Source organism: Nesoenas mayeri, assembly GCF_963082525.1.
Source record: "Nesoenas mayeri genome assembly, chromosome: Z".
Lineage (NCBI taxonomy): Eukaryota > Metazoa > Chordata > Aves > Columbiformes > Columbidae > Nesoenas > Nesoenas mayeri.
The window spans coordinates 3,468,517-3,484,531 of NC_137542.1; the positions used below are offsets into that span (position 1 = coordinate 3,468,517).

The window sequence follows — 16,015 nt, forward strand, 5'->3', positions numbered from 1 at the left end:
CCCTTCAGGACGTCCCTCAGGTATCCTTCCCTGCAGGGGTCCCCTATTCCCCCCAGGGCTCCCTCACCCGTTGCTCAGGGCTCCCTTACCCACCCTTCAGGACACCTCTTAGGTACCCTGAGGTTATAGGTCCCGACCTATAGGTCCCCTATTCCCCCCAGGGCTCCCTCACCCAGCCCTCAGGGCTCCTTTCAGGGATCCCTCTCCCGCATCTCAGGGCACCCGTCAGCAATCCCACCCTTCAGGGCTCCTTCACCTTCCCTTCAGGACGCCCCTTAGGTATCCTGAGGCTATAGGTCCTGACCTATAGGTCCCCTATTCCCCTCAGGGCTCCCTCACCCAGCCCTCAGGGCTCGCCTCAGAGCTCCCTCACCTGCCCCTCTGGGCTTCTTTCAGGGCTCCCTCACCCAGCCCTCAGGGCACCCATCAGGGATCTCACTCCTCAGGGGTCCCCTCACCCACCTCTCAGGGCTCCTTCACCCGCCCTTCAGGACGCCCCTCAGGTACCCTGAGGTTATAGGTCCTGACCTATAGGTCCCCTATTCCCCCCAGGGCTCCCTCACCCAGCCCTCAGGGCTCCTTTCAGGGATCCCTCTCCTGCACCTCAGGGCATCCGTCAGCGATCCCACCCCTCAGGGCTCCCTCACCTGCCCTCAGGGCTCCTTCACTTTCCCTTCAGGATGCCCCTTAGGTATCCCGAGGCTATAGGTCCTGACCTATAGGTCCCCTATTCCCTTCAGGGCTCCCTCACCCAGCCCTTAGGGCTCGCCTCAGAGCTCCCTCATCCGCCCCTCAGAGATCCCCCCCGCTTGGGGCTCCCTGACCCACCCCTCAGGGCTCCCCTCAGAGCTCCCTCACCTGCCCCTCTGGGCTTCTTTCAGGGTTCCCTCACCCAGCCCTCAGGGCACCCATCAGGGATCCCACTCCTCAGGGGTCCCCTCACCCACCTCTCAGGGCTCCTTCACCCGCCCTTCAGGACGCCCCTTAGGTATTCTGAGGCTATAGGTCCTGACCTATAGGTCCCCAGGGCTCCCTCACCCAGCCCCCAGGGCTGCCCTCAGAGCTCCCTCACCCGCCCCTCAGAGATCCCCCCTTTCACGGCTCCCTCACCCGCCTCTCACGGCTCCCTCACCCGCCCCTCAGGGCTCCCCTCAAAGCTCCCTCACCTGTCCCTCAGTGATCCCCCTTCAGAGCTCCCTCACCCGCCCTCCGGGCTCCCCCGCTCGCCGTCCCTCCCGCCGCTGCCGCAGTGGGCCGGGCCTGTGTCCGCCCCGCCCGCCGCGGCGCCGTGCAGCGGGGGGGGGGCTCGTCGTCTCCGGAGTGGCGGCCCGGGCCATGTCTGCGCTGGAGTGGTTCGCTCACAAGCCCCTGGGCGACGGCATTTTCTGGATCCAAGAGCGTTTCTACGAATCGAGCAACCGGGCCAACATCTGGCTGGTGCGGGGCTCGCAGCGGGACGTGGTGATCGACGCGGGGCTGGGGCTGCGCAGCCTCCCCGACTACCTGCGCGCCGCCGGGCTGCTGGCGCCGGCCGACGGGGCCGGGCCGCGGCCGCTCATGGCCGTGGCCACCCACGTCCACTTCGACCACTCGGGCGGGCTGCAGCACTTCGAGGAGGTGGCGGTGCACAGCGCCGAGGCGGCGGCGCTGCTGCGGGGCGATAACTACGAGGCCGTCACTTGGCTGTCGGACCGGGAGGTGTCGCGACAGCCGCGACCCGGCTGGCGGGCGCGACAGTTCCGCGTCCCGCCCGTGCGGCCCACCCGGCTGCTGCAGGAGGGTAAGGGCGGCCCGGGCTGCGCTCCACGCCGAAATTACTGTTCATGTGAATGCCTGGGCTGAAGCGATTTAAAATATATATATGTATGTTTTGAGTTCTGTGTCGCGGAGTAACGCCTTGCTTCTGTTTTCGTGTGGCTTTACGGGTCTCCTTTTAAACGGTGTTTTTTCACTTTGTAGCAGAAGTTAAAGGGTGGATGTCTGACAGGCAGGTGACACCTTTTGCAGAGGACTTGTTTTCTTCTTGTCTGTTTTAGATGTGAGAGAATTGGGGTGTTGAGCCTGCAGAAGAGAAGGCTCCGAGGAGACCTTATTGCAGCCTTTCCATACTTAAAAGGGGCTGATAATAAAGTTGGGGACAGACCTTTTAGTAGAGGCTGTTGCGGTAGTGTTGCCCCAAAAATCAGGGTTCTTTTACCCGGTGTGCAAAAAGCAGGACAGCACACAGAGTGGAGATACTTATTTCATGTCTATGCTGGGTGGTACCTCCCCAAAGCTAGCACACTGGCTATCACACAGTTAACATGTATACATCCTGGGCAAGAGTTACCAGCACTTTTCACGGGCCTCCTTTTAACGGTGTTTTTTCACTTGTATTCACTTCTGCAACCCACTTTTCGTAATCTACAAGCCATCCCCAATGTGGTGGCTCAATTCTTAGAAAGTTTGATGTTACGTTTAGCCTTTAAGGATTTATATTGTGTAGAAAAACTTGCTATACATTCATAAGTAAAGTGTGACTTCCTTTAAGAGCACAACAGGAAGACAAATGAGAAACTTGGGGTTTTAGTGACCAATAAATCCTGCAAGAGAAACTGTAAAAATGGATAGGAGAGGAACATCCTGCCACAAAAAGAATTAACAAGCAGGATGATTGCCGAGAAGTATTGAATCAGCAGTAACTAGGGGAAGGGTAAAGATGGTAGGGGGTCGCAAGATGGGACAAAATAGATATATAATGAGTTAAATTCCAGTTTCTGCCAGTTTTGGAAGTATTGACAGGGACTGAGAAACATGTAAAAATGCCCTGGGCTTGCCTGATCTGTTTCCCTGTTGATACAGGATTTTTTTGTTTTTTCCTTAGAATCGCTCAGTGGTAATTTGAGTGACTGACTAATATAGCACCCTGGGTTTAGCCTTGGGCTTCTAACAGTGTGTCATCATGTCAGTCAGTTCTGGCATCTGGTGACCTGTATTATTTATAAACTATCGAGGCATAGCGATGTAAGAACAAAGCAATTTATTGAAATATGTACTGCCAAGAATTAGGATATTGTTTTACAGAATGTACATAAATGTAACTTTTACCGAAGTGGCTTGTTACAGGTAAAAATTTCCACTTAGTCTCTCATAGGCGACAATGGCTGGGTTATTTTGGCAACAAATAGCCTAATTGTACAATAGGGTGTAGCAGAAGTTAAAGAGTGGATGTCTGACAGGCAGATGACACCTTTTGCAGGGGACTTGGTCTCTTCTTGTCTGTTTTAGATGTAAGAGGACAGGCTGAGAGAGTTGGGGTGTTGAGCCTGCAGAAGAGAAGGCTCCGAGGAGACCTTGTTGCAGCCTTTCCATACTTAAAAGGGGCTGATAATAAAGTTGGGGACAGACCTTTTAGTAGAGGCTGTTGTGATAGTGTTTCCCTAAAAATCAGGGTTTTTTTACCCAGTGTGCAAAAAGCAGAACAGCACACAGAGTGGGGATATTTATTTCACATGTATGCAGAGGTGGGTGCTAGGTGGTAACTCCCCAAAGCTAGCACACTGGCTATCACACAGTTAACATTTTACATCCTAGGCAAGAGTTATCAGCACTTTTTCACGGTTACACTTGGTCAACCTCATTCCTGTTGGTTCTGATTATACCCGTCTCCAGGGTGCAGCGTGCTTTAAATTTACGGTACAAGCTGAGCAAAGCCGGTGGTATAGAAATACCACCAGCTCATGATGGAGCGGGGTTTCCTTGAGCCTCCACCTCAAGGTCTGTTTGTTTCCTTCTCTTTGTTCCAGATGGCTCTGCTGTCTCCTCTGATTGAACTTGCTCAAAAGCCTGTGTTGTGAAAGACTTGTCTTATTAACTTTTCATCAATAGGACAAGGGGTGATGGTTTTAAACTAAAGGAGGGAGATTCAGGTGAGACATGAGGAAGAAATTGTGGCCCCTGAGGGTGATGAGAGCCTGGCCCAGGTTGGCCAGAGAGGTGGTGGATGAACCATCCCTGGAGACATCCCAGGCCAGGCTGGACGGGGCTCTGAGCAACCTGAGCTGGTGAAGATGTCCCTGCTCATGGCAGGAGGGAACTGGGGGAGCTGGGAAGGGCCCTTCAACCCAAACTATCCTGTGATCCCACATAGGTGCTTGGAAAAGCAGAACTGAACTGACTGAAGATTTCAGAGATCTGATCTGGCATTCAACTAGCGTCTCATTTCTGTGTGTGGGCCATTGCTGTGGAGTGAGGATACCGAGTAATGCTGAAAATACAGAATGGGGCAGGGACAATATTCTGCTACAGTCCAAAGCTGCAGCTTTTACTTAAACATTGTTTGCTTAATTTGTTTAGGTTTTGCATGACCTTAACCTTACTAGGTCTTTCAAGCTTCTTTCATTTTGGCCCTTCTAGCTAAAATAGCATTTACTTGTATTGTGGCTTATCATTTAGTGTTTTCCTAGTCACTTGTGTCTTGTAAGACTCACAGTTCCCTTCAGCTGTCTCTTCAGCCTCATAATTTTAAGAATCTTTCTTAAATTCTGTACATTTCTTCTTTATTCTTTTTTCTATGCCATACTCTGTATCTTTATATTCTTTTCAGTGCCAGAGCAGTTTGACACCCACCGAAACACTTTCCTCCGTTAAGTTCACTATCTCTACTGTAGCTTCATTCACCATTCATTGCACAGTCTTCTCAATAGTCAGGTCTGTTTCTTTCTCCTGCCAAGGCTTCCCAACACTTCCCTGAAAGAGAATTTGGCTAAAAATTCTCTTTGGTAATTTTGAAACTACCTGCTTCTCCAAATGTAGAGATCCATACCCCTGTTAGGTGCAACATGGTCAGATGTTAGTTTTTTTTGTGACTTCCAGATGTTCTTTTGGCATTTCCTGCTATCATTTTCAGGTGGATACCAAAGGTCCTGTCACAAAAGGTCTGCCTTCCAAGAGTTAAATTGCTTTAGGCTTGCTGACTCTTGACTAAATGTGTGGCATGCCTGTCTCTGGCCTGAGATCCCTGTAACTTTCAGATTTATAATACAGTAGAGGTTTGGTTAAGTTTTTTCTTGTTCTCCTTGGAACTTGAAACACAAGTACCACTGTACAGTGGTGCTGGGTGCTATTTCTTTTAGAACTGTTTCATATAGTTGTTAAGCAAGTACTTCTGAGAAGGTTGCTTATACATTGGTCATCTTTCCCTACAAAGCCCTGAAGTTTACATATTTACCACCTGCAAATAAATGGTTTATAATTAAGCTGGCATTACAGATAAAATCAACAGCAGGCTTACTTGGGCTGTTCTCCATCCCTAGACTGACTTTCTGCAGGAAGTACCAGGTCAGTGGCCAGTACAGTGAAAAGGCAGTCGCATTCCAGCTGGCAAAAATGACCAAATGTTAAGAAAGTTCTGGTTTTATATTTCTGATTGAATGAGATGAAGAAAGTGTGTAGAGGCCAGTCTTGGTTCTCCTCCATGTCCTGTCATTTTGCCTTTCAAAACTAACGGCAGCGGAATTCTGTGTGAATTGAGGGTAAAATTATAATAAATTGTGAAACACTCACTTGGTAAACTTTCAAAGGAGACCCAACTTAGATGTGTTCTGTTTGTTTCCTGCTTTATTTTCTCTGTCACATTTGTTTTCACATTGTTTAGTTTATTAGGGTGGGAGTAGATCCAGTTACTAGAGCCCAAGCCTGTGTTAACTATCATTGGAAAATACCCTAATGTCAAGTGTATCTTTCAGATGCATTCACCAAGAAAATAAACATCCCACTCCCATTGTCATGCATGTATAAACTCTCAGCGTATGGGTAGGTCATACTGTTTGTGGTGTTTAACATACATGATAAATGCATATGTTTTCCTGTAACACATTTGTTTGCAGGGGATGTGATCAGCCTTGGAGACCGACAGCTCACCGTCATGCACATGCCTGGTCACTCCAGAGGCAGCATTTGCTTGCACGACAAAGACCGGAAGATTTTGTTCAGCGGAGACGTGGTGTACGATGGATCCATGATTGATTGGCTTCCCTACAGCAGAATAAGCGACTACGTTGCAAGCTGCCGGCGCCTCATGGAGTTGGTGGACAGAGGCCTCGTGGAGAAGGTACTGCCAGGGCACTTCAACATATTTGGGGCAGAAAGGCTGTATTGGTTAGCTTCCAACTACATTTCACAAGCTGGAGTTTGTCACAAGGTTTCTACTTGTGCCATGAAATCCATTGCAAGCATAGTGCTTCACGTTACAAATTCCAGAGGCACTTAGTGACCACATTTTGGGTGATCTGTTCCCTGCTGAAAACGCAAATGGCTTGTGAAAGCATTGATGCAAGCAAAAGCGGTACTTGTTTGTTGAGAGCTGGCAAATTGATGCAGATGAGCTGCAGAAATTTTCACCTATTTTTGCCTACTTTATTCCTATTTTTGTAAAAAATATGTAAGCTAGTAGCTTTAGCTGAAGCTACCATTTTTCTTGCTTATTTTTCAGGGCATGTTTGCACATGTGTTGTGATGGAAATATATTGGTTTATTTTTGTTATGATTCTAAGAGATGCATATATGCCCAAACGAGAGTTTTTACATTCGTGCCTGAAACCTTGTTAATGTAGCACTATGTTTGTGACTCTTCACTCAACTCCTGCTCAGGTTTTGGCTTAAGACAGCTCGATGGGTGTGTGCTGGGAGCAGCACCATTAGGTCAAAGCAAGAACAGCACCTGTGCAGGACTTGGTGGGCAGAGAGAGGTGAGGGACATTCTGCAGCCATTGTCACTTGCTGCACCCATCATCACCTGCATCTTTGCAAGGTAGCTGTGTGGCAGTTTCTTTATAATCTACTAACATATGAAAATGCTTTAGAACAAACTTCCAAGCTGGAAAGTAACATGTACATCAGCTTACCAAAAAGGTTTTGATTTGCATCGAACAGCAGACTGAATGTTGAGGATTTTGTGCCTGGGGATACCTGCACCCTGACGGGAACAAGAATGAGCCGCCTCACCGTCAGCTGGGGAAGTGTTCTTATGGGCATGAGAGTTAGAAATTAAGAGAATGTGTGAGAACTAATTAATTGAAGTGTTGGAGTAGTCTGTACAAGGTCGATTGAGCCCTTGCTTGATGTGTTTGGTGTTTTTTCTGAGCTCGTAAAATAAATTTTATTTACAAAGCACGTTCTCTAAATTTGAGAGAACCAGGCTACTTAAAGGTTTTACTTGTGTTTAAGACTGTTTTTATGTGACTGGATGATAAGTTGTTTGTTAATGGTCTGTGGTAGTGGGAGAATGGAGGTTTGAACATTACTTTGTCCTGCTGCAGCTGCTGGATTAAACACCTGGTGCATGTGTTCCCGCAAAGTGAATGTAACTGGAACTGCTTACTGTTTGCCTATGAACTGTTTGGCGTGTATGGTTTTTATGAAAAGTGCATTGCATTTGGCTGTGTTCCAAAAAAAAGTTGAATACATTCAGAAATGCTAAATGATGTTGTAACTTGCTTATGAAAGTTGAATGTGTGATATTTAAAAGCTGTTGAAATGGTGAAAGTTTGTGTAATTATTCTAACAGTATATATAGATAACTTTTTAAAAGGACACTGTCTGATGTTATTTTTGTATATATACATACATACTTTCCTAAAAAGAGTGCCAATGTTTTCACAAATTTTAGTAGAGTTTAACTGCATTTGTTTGGCTTTCACTTTATGGGGAAGCTTTTTTCCCCCCTCTTATCATACACAACAAAAAGGGAGTCCAAAATATGGGCTCTTTCTAAGGAGTAGGGTAGTGGAATTGGTAGTTGTCTTCACAGGTGTAAATTCTGGAGAAATAAAAAGCATCTCTGTCTACAGATTACAGAAGAGAATATCTTACGTAATGCTTTTCTCCTTTCACGGCTCACTGCATTCCTGCCTTTACTATATTGAGTATATTCCTCACTAGGATTTGTCCTGATGAGTTGTAATGAGCCTAGTTCTTGTTTGCGCTAGCTGGAGAAAAATGTTAAGCGGGCAGGAGCAGTGTAGCAGTGCAGCCCTTGAAAGACCTGTTATCACTCGGATTGTAGTCTCTCTTTTGGAGGAATCCAAGTGTATCTGTATTACATCGGGAGTGTTTGATCAGTGGGTCGACTTCTGTCATAAACAAACCTAGGAGCTTTTTGTCTTGGCCTCAGTTGGCCAAGACGAAGAAACACAGAAGTTTAGCCTGGAAATCCGAAAAAGCCCTCCAGTGAGCAAACTCCAGGGTGTGATGCTGCTGTTTCTTTTTCTTATTTACATAGCAGTCCAGACACTGTTCTCAATAGCCAGAGTTTCACAACGGGCAATCACAGATCTGAGGTGGCAAGCAGGTAAAGTCAGAATGGTTCAGGAAATACATAGCATTGAATCTTACACCAGTTGTCCAAGTGAAGAGGTGGTTACCTAACAGTAATTGATTGGATTCCTGCAAATTAGCCACCTGTGGTGTCATACCAGTAGTAATCTTGCTCTACACTTTTCCAAAGGCTGGTGATAACCACATGCAGCAGTGTGGACAGAGAGACCTCGTCTGTCTCAAAGCCTGCCGATACATAGGCCAGTTGCTAAAATTTTGCAGTTGTTCATTAGGAGAGCAAGATCACATTGAATTAGCATTTTGTCTTATACCACTATCAGTTTATTTCATCCAGTATTATAAGCCCTTTAGCCAGATTGTACTGGATTGTGAAAACAGAGCTCTTAAGGAGAAGACTCACAGGCCAATTCATAAGGCAAGATATCCTCCATCACTTGTATTTAAATGTATGCTCAGTATCAGCTACAAAATCCTTAAATACCCAAATCTCCGTCAAAATGCCCTATTAAGCCATGCTTAAGTCTGTTAAGTGTATGTAGATAACAGTAATTGCCTGGTTTTTTTTGGTTTGGTTTGGTTTTTTGCCTTCACCAAAACCTAAGGAATAATTTCGTAGTTCAGAAGTAAGCTTTACATGAACATGGCCCAAACAGGGCTTGTTAGTCAACTGCTGCTACAGTCCAGTTGGAAGTAGTTTTTGAGGGTCTCTAAATTATTTTTATATTATAAGAAATTCACTACTAAGTAAGTATAAAGAACTGTCTCTATTTTTGTTAAGAATTACCAAGTTTTAGTCATAAGAGTTTGGCAGTGTCCCTTTAACACTTCTTGGGTTAAATATTTAATTGTAAGTTTAAATATTGCAACATCTTGAGCATTTGTACTTTGTACATTGAGTACTGTGTTGATTGATCTGTAAAATCTAAATGTGTGTTAATGCAATTTTCAGTAGACTGGGGATATGACAAAAAAGTCAGATGGGGAGTTTTGCTCTGTAACCTGTCAAGACTTTTGTGATGTTAAACAACATTTACATATAAAAAATAATTGTATCATAGATAATAATAAAAAAGTTATAATGCTATGCAGTCCAGTCGTGATTTTTTAAGATACTTTTCCATTCATTAAGCACTTTTTCATTCTAAATGGAGTGTAAAATCTTTAGAGGTGGCCAGCAGTGAAGAAGGTGTAATGCACCTATTTATTTAAAGATGAAGATCTGCTTCCTTCCAGACAACTGGACTTCAGGGCTGTGTGGCTCTTCAGTTAATACGATGCATTTGTCTTTCTCCCAGGGTTTCCAGTGTCAAGGTGCAGTTTTCAAGTCAATCTCTTTGCATACTAGCACAAATATTATTTGCAAAACTCATTTACCTTGTTTAATTTTGAATTTTATGGGATGATGAGGACAGCACTTGAAGGCAAATATAGATAGAAAGACGATAATTTTATGAGAGGGATGAATGAACCGTGAAGTAATTGTGAGGGAAATGTGGCAATTAAATGAAAATAATTTAAAAATATTACAACATTGGTTTTATCTAAAGGATAAAAAGCCTGCGAACAGCCAGCTGGGAGGCTCCACTTCTTAGATTAAGATTTTGGGGTGTCCCACCCAGATTTGTTCTTCTGTCCATTTTGGTGATGCAGAGGAGTCTTTTATCATATAACCAAACAATCAGAAATAATGTAGCTGATCAGGTGTCATCACTTCAAAGTGATGTACAACTGCTAATCAGTGATTCCCCATTACACTTCTAGGAACAAGGCGACTTCTGGTAAAGTCAGACACCTCAGATCTGAGTTTATAAAATGTGGCAACACACAACTTCCACTCTGGGTCAAATAAAAGACGTGCAAACCCCTTCTCTGTCATCTGAGGTCGGTAATGAGTTCCAATGCACAGCATGAGTCACCACAGCACAGGACAAACAGATTTTGGTGCCCCAGTTACAAGAACTTCGCCTCCTGTCCTGCTTTGGCATTAGAAGCAGAAGCACTTGGAACTCAAGGTGTCAGCAGAATCCATCACGGTCCCTACTTGTTTCTCAATAAATGGTTTTGCCGACAGGTGTTCAAGGAAGTTCATTACATGTGCTGTGAAAATTATAATATTTGACATCAGATTTGATATGGTAAATTGTCCTAGTAACAAGAAAGAATTGTTTTGAAGTGGTGTTTAGCAGATAAGGGCACAGGTTTTGTTTGCAGATGAGAAATTGAATGCTTGATTGCACTTTGCAGACAAGTAATAAAGAGGACTGAGAAAGCCCATCTTGAGGTCACCTAACACCATCTTTATGCAGAGAAGCAGAATGTTTGCTTAGAACTAGAGGTTCCCATGTCTGCCTGCCCCCACTTTGTCCAGTTTTCTGCCACTTTTTCATTTTCTGGTCCCCCAGCTGCCTCATGTTTCTGGCCTATTACAAACCTTTTCCTTTTGTCCCACGGCCTCTGCTACTGCTTCCTCCCACATATCCAGACTTATGTCTGCACCTCCCCATGAGTTCCCCCATCTTTTTCACCTTTTCCTCGCCTCCAGAAATCTTTTCCTTCACAATATCTGAAATCTGCCATCTCCATAACACAGGAAAAGAAACCGAACAGAGAAGTGGCATCCCTGTGGCTCACCATTGGCCATAAAGGTAATTCCACACTTTTCTTCGTATTCAAATCACCCTTTTCTGCAAATTAAGATGTTGTTTTAGGATGCAGTGTCTGTACATGTTCTTACATTGCAGAAAACACTTACCAGTCAGCTACTATAAGCTTAAGAACATTACTTTTAAGGAAAGATTTAGTTCCTTTGTTTTTCCTCCCCAGACCTTTCCAGTTTCTTTATTTCTCTTAAATTATGCCCCACAAAACTGTACACCACTCAAGCTTTGCCAGCACCAAGCAGAAAGGAACAGGTTCTTCCCTGCCTTACGTGTTTGCACCCCTCCGAATACATCATATTGTTGATTCATATACCTGGTTCCTTGTAACCTCCAAGTTCTCTAGTAATAGTATTTTTTATCCAGTTACTTCCCATATTGCATTTCTGCAAAGGAGCTTTCTCATATGAAATAAGGCACTGTCAACTTGCCGTCATTACATTTTGTTTCACTGATTCCTGACCACCTTGTCAAATTTGCCAAAATAGTTCTGAATTCTGATCCTGTCTTCCCTCACGCTTGTGACTCCTCCAGCCTCTGCGTGGAGGGTGTACGTTGTTGTCCTCACAGCTTACCAAGTGGAGAAGGAGCCAGAGAGTCTGAGGAGGCTGCTTCAGTATCTTTTGTAAATATGAATAGCCTTTAGACTGTCTTATACCTTCTGCTGTGCCTTCATCTCATATTCAGCCTATACTCTCCTCATATAGAAGGGATTTCTTGAGAGCAATCAGTATTTTGCTTCATTAATTGGCACTTTGAACTTAAGTTTTAAAATGTAAAATTCTAATTTTCATCCTGCATGCAATCTGATTCCAGTTCCTTACTGGTTACATACCATTTTTATTTACAGCAACTATGAATGCTGCATTATTTTGTCATATTGAACTGCACCTTGTATTTTACAACAGATGCTATGCTGTGAGGTAGCTATCTCAGATGAGTAAGGCATCTTTGTAATAATCTAGTACACCTGGAAATTAAACAGTCATTTTAATTACTTCAGTACTACAGGATCTCATTTTATTTTTACATCAGTGAACATCTCTATTTGCTGTCATGTCACTATGAAAGAAACACGGGATGTTTCTGCTAAAAGGAACATTTTCAGGGACAGAAAAACAAACAAAACCAAACAAACCCACCAACATGTTTACTGCTAAATCCTAGGCTGTAAGATGCTGTATAGCAGAGCTCAGAATGAGCTTTAGAACAACTGCTGTTAAAGCCTGCTGTAACACTTTGCTTTTCAAGAACCGACATCTGTAGCCAAAGAGGACAAAAAATGGAGATCTGTTAGGAAAGAGAGAGGGAGGTAAGGGTGTAAAAATATATGACAAAGGAGGAATTATGAATATTTAACTTTCAGGATCTAGGGTTAAGAATTCAACCAACACTGTTTCAAGTTATTATTTATAATTAATGCATTTATTACTGCTATCATTAAGCAATATCTCTCATGTCTAACCAGTTTCATCCAAAACTAATTCTTCTTCTCACTCCCAAATCAAATTAGGAAGCACAGAAACAGATACAATTGAAAAGTAATCAAAAACCACTCATCAGGTTTTTATTTTAAATTTAAAATTATTTGAAGCTAAATATTACATCGGGGTTTTGCTGATAAAAACATGTTAAGTTATATTTACAATGTACAGACTGCTGCAGTACAGGGATATCCAGACTAGTCAGAAAGCAATCTTGTCCTCTGAGGTGCATTATTAGCCCAGACAAGTCTCTAGTGCGATGTTAAAATCACTTTACTACTAGCTCATACATTAACACAGTGTTGCTTTGTTAATGCTTCTATAGAGTATGTTCAGCTTGTTGCTTTACTTGAGAAGGTTCTGATGTTTGATCTGATTTTTAACAGCCAGGATAAGGTTTGTAATCTCCTGGACCCTCAAATTCAGCTTTGGACAAAGAAACAGTATAGTGCTGTCAAATATTACTAAAAATAGGAATACAAAAGGAAACTTATTAATTCAAATACTAATAAAATTAGGAATAAAAAAGCAAACATTAATTCAAAGGGAAGATATGGCTGGCAGACAGCCCCACAAATTGCCTTCATATAGCAACAGAGGAGTTTGAAAACTAATTAAAAGCTGAAAATAGAGCTAGTGATAAAGCCTTCAAGTATACCTCACATATAAAAAATTATTTTCCTTATTAAGCTGGCAATATATATGTGTGAGGAACGTGCTAGTGATATTCTAATTTATCCACTCTACTCCTACATGGTAATTTTAAAAGGTCTTTAGTCAGCCTTGAAAGTGTATGGGTTTGCACTTCACAGCTACCATCCCCCAAATCAAGTATTTATTTTTAGCTATTATAATTTGAGCCTGCCTTTTCATTTGTGAAGTCCATTTCATGCACAACATGAGCGCTGCTGCCAGGTTTACTAAATTTACAGTGGCATTTTGGTTACTGGAGCAGAACTTTTGCCATAGCATCCTGTTAAGAACAGCACCAGTTGCACTAGGAATCTGCTTGGAGATCTTCTGCCCTGAAGTTCTTACAGTGTAGCGCGAAGAATAACAACATCACTACAAACACCAAGGATTTTAAATGGTAAGATATTCTCCCTTCCTACACTTCCAAATGACGCTGGCTGGGAATAATAAAATTTAGAGGCAGAGGACATAGGGGTGTATTTATTCCTGTGGATTTCGTAGCCCCTAATTGTCCTTATCTTTTCAAGCTCACATTCACTGGTCACCTAACCAGGTTAGGGATGAGAAGTGGTTACCACAGGCCTGGCTGTGTGCTCCCTTCTGGAAACACTGTGGTAGACCAGCAGAAAAGCGAGGAGTAGGAGTCCTGCCTCCAGCACCTGAAGGGAAAATTTGCTCTCACTTGTTCAGTGAAGCACATAAGCACCTAGAGCCAGGATTAACAAAGCCAGCAAACTTCCTACTGTCCTGTAGGAAATGTGTGAGAGGACAGCTGTATGTACCTAAAGGCTAGAGCAAATTTGTTAGTCAGGTGTGCATCTCTTCTCATTAGTCTTGGCAAGCTTCTTGGCCTTGGAGGTAAAAAGCAATTTTATCTGAGCAATCTTGTCTGAGTTTAGAAACAGAGATCTGAACATGTTGTCTCCCATTCTCAAAGGGTCATTCAGTATCACAGATATGAGTCCACCTGCCATGGAGGAGCAAGGACGGGTTTGCTCCAAGAGGGAGGACAACCTGGATGCCAAGGGCAACCACAGCACAGACAAGGACAGTGACATCCCCGCGAGTGCAGGGATGGTGGCAGTAACCAGACCTGTCTGCAGTGACTGCCAGACAACTGCGAGGTGGTGGCTCATGTTCAACGCCAGGTCACAAAGCCCAGTCAATAAGCCAAGCAAGAGCAGCATAGAGCAGGAGGACAGGTTTATCTCCAGCGCAAGGATCAAGGGGCTCTGGGCTAGCTTCAAGACCAGTATGCAGAGGGGTACAGGTCCCAGGTGAGACAGGGCAGTTTGGGCTTGCTGGTACACACAAGACCCTGACCCCACCTCCTCCATGCTCCCAGTGAGCATTCTCACCATTCACTTAATGCTCTCCTTTTCTCTGGCCACATAAATATGTTGCATGAAACACACACAAACAAAACTTGTGGTTATATGTGCTTGTTTGTTTACTACACAGTACCTACGGCCTCAATGTGACCAGTACGGACTGACTGCACAGCTACTGGCACTAAGATACATATTCAGGACCCGCACTCAACTCCTCACCTCAAACAAGTGAAAAAAAAGATTTGAAAGCATTCACACTGTTGCTCAGATGAATGCATCTATTTGCAAACATATCCAAACAGCAAGGAGTTAAATGAAAAACCTCTAACCAAAAATCTCACTACAGCACACATTGAAGATCAAACCTACCAGTGGTTTGTGCTTTTATTTACAAAGCTAGAATCTGTTAAGAGAGGTCAGCTACAAACTTCTCACAGTGCCTCTGCCTACTTGATATGCAGACTAGAGACAATATGGAGAGCCAAACAAGACTCATCTCTGCTTGACTTTATTCAGGAAAAATGTGTCTTGACCACACCTACTGAATCCGGCTCTTCAGATCCAACAGTGTGTACTGGGGTCAAGTTGCTAACAATTAATTACTGGAAAACTAGGTGTCTGCAGATGCCAGACACCTTCAAGACATGCTATGAGTCCCCAAGGAAGCTGGTCTGAAAGGCCTGAAAGTATTTTTCACTGCCCAAGTTTTTCAGTGAATTTACCCAGGCTGCTCAGTAAAATATCAGGAAAAATTTGAACATCCATATTGTCCAGCTAGTAAGGCTGGACTGTACTGTTTAAGCACTTGTTATTAAACAGCCCTGCCTGCTCAGGGCACCCCGAATCACCAGGCACAAGAGGCATCTGTCATGTCACAGATCACACCACCAAGGCAGCACTTTTTCTGTTTTTTCTTGTCAGCAAAATGAGTATTTTCACCACCCACACAATACACAATGTTCGTTCATTCGCTGGCTTGCAAAGCACAGAAATATCCATGGCAATCAGAACCGGGACTATATAGGAAGGTCCTCCATTTTCAGGGGATATACAATGCTTCCCCCTGAAGTTTTTAGGAGGGTAAAGTCAATACACAATCAGAAAGACTTGATAAAAGTGTTCCCATATACTCTGAATATTATGCCTGCATGTATCTCCATATTACCAAGAACGTGCTTATGTATTGTAGGAAACTATCATCTTACCACTATAACAGGCCCAAGCAAGATCTCTCAGCAAAGTGTATTTTATTAACGATTTTGCAGGACCAGGTGTTATCCCTAAAGGCAGGGACACAGGATAGGGCAAAAAGCCCCTGATGATATCCCCCACAAATTCTGGCCACAAATTCCCTCCCCTGCTCCCCACTGGTTGGTACTGCAGGGTTTAAAGACTACCCAATGCCTGCCTCAGTTATCTCATTCATCTAATTCTAACAACCCTCTCACCTTATTGATTTATTTAAAATAAGGATTCCTCTTTGGTTACCCTTCCCTGCAGCTTAATTTCTAAATACAGTAATCAGTATGCATTC

At 43.9% G+C, this 16,015-nt stretch overlaps 1 protein-coding gene across 1 annotated transcript; it reads left to right on the forward strand.

Moving 5' to 3' along the window:
* Positions 1-1,285: 1,285 nt before the first annotated feature.
* MBLAC2 (metallo-beta-lactamase domain containing 2) lies at positions 1,286-9,394 on the forward strand. Its single transcript, XM_080362399.1, has 2 exons — positions 1,286-1,780; positions 5,868-9,394. The coding sequence occupies exons 1-2, from the start codon at positions 1,336-1,338 to the stop codon at positions 6,248-6,250; spliced, it is 828 nt and encodes a 275-aa protein (XP_080218525.1). The 5' UTR covers positions 1,286-1,335; the 3' UTR covers positions 6,251-9,394.
* Positions 9,395-16,015: the final 6,621 nt, after the last annotated feature.

Coding starts and splice junctions, on each gene's coding strand:
- MBLAC2 (XM_080362399.1), top strand. CDS start 1,336: ATGTCTGCGCTGGAGTGGTTCGCTCACAAGCCCCTGGGCGACGGCATT. Junction 1,781..5,867: donor CACCCGGCTGCTGCAGGAGG/GTAAGGGCGGCC, acceptor ATTTGTTTGCAG/GGGATGTGATCAGCCTTGGA.